Source organism: Bison bison, unplaced genomic scaffold (assembly GCF_000754665.1).
Source record: "Bison bison bison isolate TAMUID 2011002044 unplaced genomic scaffold, Bison_UMD1.0 scf7180017864254, whole genome shotgun sequence".
NCBI lineage: Eukaryota > Metazoa > Chordata > Mammalia > Artiodactyla > Bovidae > Bison > Bison bison.
In genome coordinates, this window is record NW_011494826.1 from 9921083 (window position 1) to 9927364 (window position 6282).

The window sequence follows — 6282 nt, forward strand, 5'->3', positions numbered from 1 at the left end:
ACTGGAGTGGGTTGCCATTTCCTTCTCCAATGCATGAAAGTGAAAAGTGAAAGTGAAGTCGCCTGGTCGTATCCGACTCTTAGCGACCCCATGGACTGCAACCTTCCAGGCTCCTCCATCCATGGGATTTTCCAGGCAAGAGTACTGGAGTGGGGTGCCATTGCCTTCTCCGATGACAAACCTAGACAGTATTAAAAAGCAGAGACATTACTTTGGCAACAAAGGTCCACATAATCAAAGGTTTAGTTTTTCCGCTAGTCATGTATGAATGTGAGAGTTGGATCATAAAGAAGGCAGAGCACCAAAGAGTTGATGCTTTTGAACTATGGTGCTGGAGAAGACTCTTGAGAGTCACTTGGACTGTAAGGAGATCCAACCAGTCAATCCTAAAGGAAATCAACTATGAATATTGATTGGAAGGACTGATGATGAAGCTGAAGCTCCAATACTTTGGCCACATAATGCAAAGAGCTGACTCATTGGAAAAGACCCTGATGCTGGGAAAGATTAAAAGCAAAACGAGAGGAAGGCTTCAGGATGAGATGGTTAGATAACATCACCAACTCAATGGATATAAATGTGAGCAAACTGCAGGAGATAGTGGAGGACAGAAAAGGCTGACATGCTGCAGTCCATGGAGTCACAGAGTCAGACAGGACTTAGCAACTGAAGAACAACAACAGCAATAGACAGCGGTAGCGTGTCAGAGGCAGAAGGAACAGCATCTGCAAACGTATGACTATACAGGCAGAAGGAAACATCAAATGTTTAGGGAACAACATATTGCTCAGTATTACTGGTGGGTAGGAGCAAGAAGAAATTAGATTATTTTGAACAATTTTGGAGAATTACTTCCTCCCTTTCATTTACTCCCTCCATGCCCCACCAGTCATCACTCCTTATAGATTTGTTTCTTCCTCTGCATCCACTGCTTTGGTTAGAGCCTCTCCATGTCCGACCTGGACTAGCTTTTGTCTCCTGACTGGTCTTCCTGTCCCCAACAGGCATCCTTCCAGTCCCTCCTCTTGCCTCACCACTTGGCTCCAGATAAGACCAAACGTTCAGCCTGGCACTTGATTGCATCTCCAGACATCTCTTGATAAACCATCATGATCTCTTTCATATTTTCTCCTTTCATTCCTTAACTAATTTCTTACTTTTATTTTGTCCCTCCTTCATTAATTTCCCCAAAAATATCCCCTTATTCTTTAGCTGTATTTTTACAGCCTTGTTAGTATGACAGGAAGGCTTCATTGTCTGTGCCTTTTCTGTGTGTTTCTCCCTCTGGTAGTATATCTTTCCTGTTCTCTGTCAGTGATTCTCTGCTTACCTTTCAAGAATTTCCTGGCTCAGGACCAATGGAACCAGCTGTGTAAAGCCTTTTTTGACACGTCTTTCCTCACTGATTTGTAATTCCTTCACAGTAGAGACAGTATCCCATTCATCTTTGTGTCCTCAGCACCCAGAGCCATGCCAGGGTGATCGTGCGTACTTAAAAAATATTTGTTAAGTGGATTAGCAAAAGACTTCCTAGCAGTCATTTGGAATCAAATCTTGTGCAGTCCTGTGTTCTGTTGTTTTCGAAGAACTATCTTCCCAGTACCAAATGATGATCCATTTTCTGAGGGCAGAGATCTTTCTCTTACTTTTCTACTTATTTTTCTCCCCTGTGCCTAGTTCAGTACTGGACAGTGCTTTTACTGAAGTGCCTGTTAGAAATTCCTGCAGAATTCTTAGACCTGACTCTGCAAAACAGTCTTTAAAGCATATAAATATTTAACTTGAGACATTGCACTCCTTCTCTACAGGCAAGGGCAAGCACAGCAAGGGAGGGCCCAGGGGCAAAAATGAGCCAATCGGAATCACCCTCCCTCATTCCCAGCCCTGACTTCAGAGTCAGGGTAGCATGGAACTGAGTTCTTTCTGTCCTCTCTGAGGCACCAGAAGAAGTCTACAAACTGGAGTAAGTAATTATCTTGGGGGAGGGCAGGAACCTGATTTGCCAGATTTTTTAATTGAGCCTACTGAGACCAAGTTCAAGTAGGTCTATATCTATGCAGGAAGGCCCTGATTTATAAAACAAAAGTTATCCATTTATGATGCTTAATGAAATTATATTTAAATGGTTGAAAGGATCACTGTAAAACAAAAACAAAACACAATTCCATAGGGAAGGAAAATTTCTATAAAGTAAAAAAAAAGTCTTAAATGAACGTGTATTATGACTTTGAATGTTTAGATAAAGGTTGCTTATAGTGAGCTCAAGTGCTTGTTTTGTTTCTTTTTCTTAAATGGATGATTCCAGTAAATGAGCTTGTACCTTTTGCTGGATCTTCACTGCTCTAAATAGGCTTTCTCTAGTTGGCACCCCACTCCAGTACTCTTGCCTGGAAAATCCCATGGACAGAGGAGCCTGGAAGGCTGCAGTCCATGGGGTAGCTAAGCGTCGGACACGACTGAGCGACTTCACTTTCACTTTTCACTTTCATGCATTGGAGAAGGAAACGGCAGCCCACTCCAGTGTTCTTGCCTGGAGAATCCCAGGGACGGGGGAGCCTGGTGGGCTTCCGTCTCTGGGGTCGCACAGAGTAGGACACGACTGAAGTGACTTAGCAGCAGTTGTGGCCAGCAGGGGCTACTTTTCACTGTAGTGCATGGGCTTGCTGCAGTGGCTTCTCTTGTGGTGGAGCACAGGCTCTAGACGCAAGGGCTTCATAGTTGTGGCTCTCAGGCTCTAGAGCAAGGGCTCAGTTCTTGTGCCACATGAGCTTAGCTGCTCTGCAACAAGTAGAATCTTCCCGAATCAGGGATCGAACCCGCATCCCCTGCATTAGCTGACAGTTTCTCAACCAGGGGACCACCAGGGAAGTCCTGCTTTATTTCTTTATTCTCTCATTTTGTTTTGAAACTTTCTTTATTGGGGATAATTAACACTCATCCTGATTATTCCATGTGTAGGTTTCTTTTCTCTCATGAGGAACTCTCTTAGATACTCCAGAAATGATTGTCATGCTGCATTATGGTCAGGAACTTGAAAGTCTGTTCATCTTGGTTTTCTCAGTAATGTGTTGTGGGCATGGTCTTCCCAGCCCTCTGCCGCCTTGTTTTCTTCTTAGTGCAGCTCAGTGGGGCCTCCTGGAGGCTAACAGGAGTAGTTGCCCTCTCGCTCTTCCTCAAGGAAACTGAAGACAGTCCTTTTTAGTCCAAGTCCTGGAGCCTTTTGTGAGCCACTGATTCATGTCAATTCCCCTGCCCTTCATTTCTCTTCTATGTTATTTCCCCTTCCTTAACCACTGACAATAGAAAGTAGAAGCCTATACTTCATTGTTCATTATTTTAGAATTATGCTTCCAATCTTCTCTGTTCTCAGTCCTTAAAGAAGTCAGCTAAATCTCTACATATTTTTAGTTTTGTTTTTCCTGTGGATAACTGGCCCTAAAAGTTCTATCCAGTCTCACATTACAGAACAACTAATCTTCCACTCTTGGCTCTGAATTTGTCTTTCAGGAGAACAGGAGATGGAGAAAACAAATGGAAAAGAGGCCTTTGCTTTGACCACTGTGGAGACTGGCATACAGAACCCAGGGCTGGAACTCACGGTAACTCACCAGTTTAGTTTCTGCACGTCTCTGTTGACTGACGCATGGCCTCACATAGGGTATTTGGCTGCTTGCAATCCCTGTCACCCCTGACAGGGCCTTAGGACTGACCTCAATCCTACCTCTGCTTACAGGAAGAAGGGATAAATCCTGAGGGAAGCAAGAGGGCTGAAGAACAAGGACACAGCCTTAAGGGTGGATTGGAACCTCCCACACGACTGAGGTACAGGTATTCTAGCGTTGATTCAGTTGGGGCCTAGGGTTGGCTAGTGTGGTCAGTGGATTTAGAAGAGGTCAGGCTTGCCCTGTTCTCAAGAGCTGGTGATCTTATTGTGGAAATAAGATTCATAGCCATGTGCCATTACCATGTGCATGTATCTATTTTTATGTAATTAATTGTTAAATATACCTGGGCCATAAGTAATGAGTTCAGTAGTATCAGCATTGGTTGGACTGGCAACAAAAATAACAACAACCAACAATTATTGAGTATTTACTATTGTACAGAATGCTTTATGTAATTAATTCATTTAATTTTCACAACAGGTGGATACTAATTTTCATCCCCTTTTTCAATTAGAAAATTGAGGCTTATAATTTTTTTATTATTTATTTATTTTTGGCTGCACCACAGAGCTTGGAGGATCTTAGTTCCATGACCAGGGATTGAACCCAGGACCTCAGCAAGGGAAAGTGCTGAGTCCTAACCACTGGACCTCCAGGGAATTCCCCCATAGAATCTTAAAAAAAATAGCTCTTCTGAAATACTCAGATTTGGGGATGAGGAAAAAGAGAAATCAGAAATTTAAAAAAACCAGAGAAGGAACCACCAAGAGAGATAATAAAATTTAAAAAAATACAATCTCTGAAGTCAAAAGAGAAAAAAATGTCAACGATGAAAGTACAATTAATCTTCAATGTTCTGTGTAATAGTCAAGGAAGGAGTGAGAACTGTCTTTGAATTTGGTCATGGTCGTAGTCACAGAAGTAAAGTCTGTAGAAGTTGTTGGAGTAAAATAGGTTAGATGGAAGCTGTATTCCCTGGTGTGGAAAAGAGTCTGTATTTATTAAAACAACAACAACAACAACAACACAGAAGTCATACATTGAGAAGCTTAGAAGAGGATACTGGATAGTTTCTAAAGGGAATACACGGATATATGTTTCTTTCTTCTCTCTATTTTTGAGAGTTAACTTAGTGACTTCATAGAGAAAGCAAGCTTAATTTTTAAAATTTCTTTTCTCCAGAATTTCACTTCTATATTCAAATGGATATATATCAGTTGATATGCATCAGTGTGGACATTACTACTTTGTATTTTTGTTTTTCCACTTACTTTATATATCACATTTTAATGAGTTAACAGTAAGCTTTCTATAATTGACCAGGAATTGAACCTGGGCACTCACCAGTGAAAGCATGGAGTCCTAAACCCTGGATCACCAGGGAACTCCCTGAATATTTTTCAATGATTCCATTTTATCTATTTTGTTGGTTTATTAGGTATAATTCTTTGTTTTGCTATATTAGTAGTTGGTTTGGAGTTTGTGATATATATTTTCAACTTATCAAGTCTGCCTTCAAGTGATATTATACCTCATCATATATAGTATAAGAACTTTATAGTAGTTTACTTCTGTTTGTCCCTTTCCAGCCTTTATATTACCATTGTTTATGTTTATACATTTTACTTCCATACATTATAAATTACATTTTGTTTGGTCACTCAGTTGCGTCCAACTCTTTGCAGCCCCATGGACTGCAGCACGCCAGGCTTCTCTGTCCTTTCCCTGTTCTTCACCATCTCCCGGAGCTTGCTCAAGCTCATGTCCATTGAATCAGTGATGCTATCCAACCATCTTATCCTCTGTCATCCCCTTCTGCTCCTACCTTCTATCTTTCCCAGCATCAGTCTTTTCTAATGAATTGGCTCTTTGCATCCAGTGGCCAAAGTTTTGGAGCTTCAGCTTCAGCATCAGTCCTGCATACTATAATATTATTATTTTTGTTTAAACATTGTTATCTTCCTATATGTTCTAACATAAATATACCTGCACCTGCATGAATCCCTATCTTTTTCCCTCCTTTATCAGAAAGCTTACTCTCCCTGAGTCTGAAGCTAACCTCTTTACCTTTCTTCTTTTTTAATTTTGACTGCTTAGGCCCTTCGTTGCAGCATGTGGGCAGGGGCTTCTCACTGTGGTGCACGGGCTTTTCTTGTTGCAGAGAATGGACTCTAGAGTGTGTGGGCTCAGTAGCTTTTTAGTTCTCTCAGCAGGGATGGAACCCGAGTGCCCTGCATTGAAAGGGGGATTCTTAACCACTGGACCACCAGGGAAGCCCCTTACCCATCTTCTTAATCTCCTTATCCATCCTTCTCTGTCCCCTTCTAAGGGCCCTCTGTTTTCTACTTCTTCAATTACTCCTTCCCCATTAGACCCTCCCCCAATCTATCAGTTCAGTTCAGTTCAGTTGCTCAGTCGTGTCTGACTCTTTGCTACCCCATGAATTGCAGCACGCCAGGCCTCCCTGTCCATCACCAACTCCCAGAGCTTACTCAAACTCATGTCCATTGAGTCAGTGATGCCATCCAACCATCTCATCCTCTGTTGTCCCCTTCTCCTCCTGCCCCCAATCCCTCCCAGCATCAGAGTCTTTTCCAATGAGTCAACTCTTCTCAAG

The 6282-nt window shown here is 42.1% G+C and overlaps 1 protein-coding gene across 2 annotated transcripts in view; it reads left to right on the forward strand.

Annotated features, from left to right (window-relative positions):
• The first annotated feature begins 1880 nt into the window (after positions 1-1880).
• The window catches only part of SLC28A2 (solute carrier family 28 (concentrative nucleoside transporter), member 2), a 35493-nt gene continuing 31091 nt past the window's right edge, over positions 1881-6282 (forward strand). The window contains exons 1-3 of one of the 2 annotated variants that reach the window (XM_010847752.1): positions 1881-1963; positions 3508-3599; positions 3734-3828. In XM_010847752.1, coding sequence (XP_010846054.1) covers positions 3519-3599; positions 3734-3828 — 176 coding nt within the window. In that variant the 5' untranslated portion in view covers positions 1881-1963; positions 3508-3518. The remainder of the gene's footprint in view (positions 1964-3507; positions 3600-3733; positions 3829-6282) is intronic. The other variant, XM_010847753.1, reaches the window with a different exon arrangement.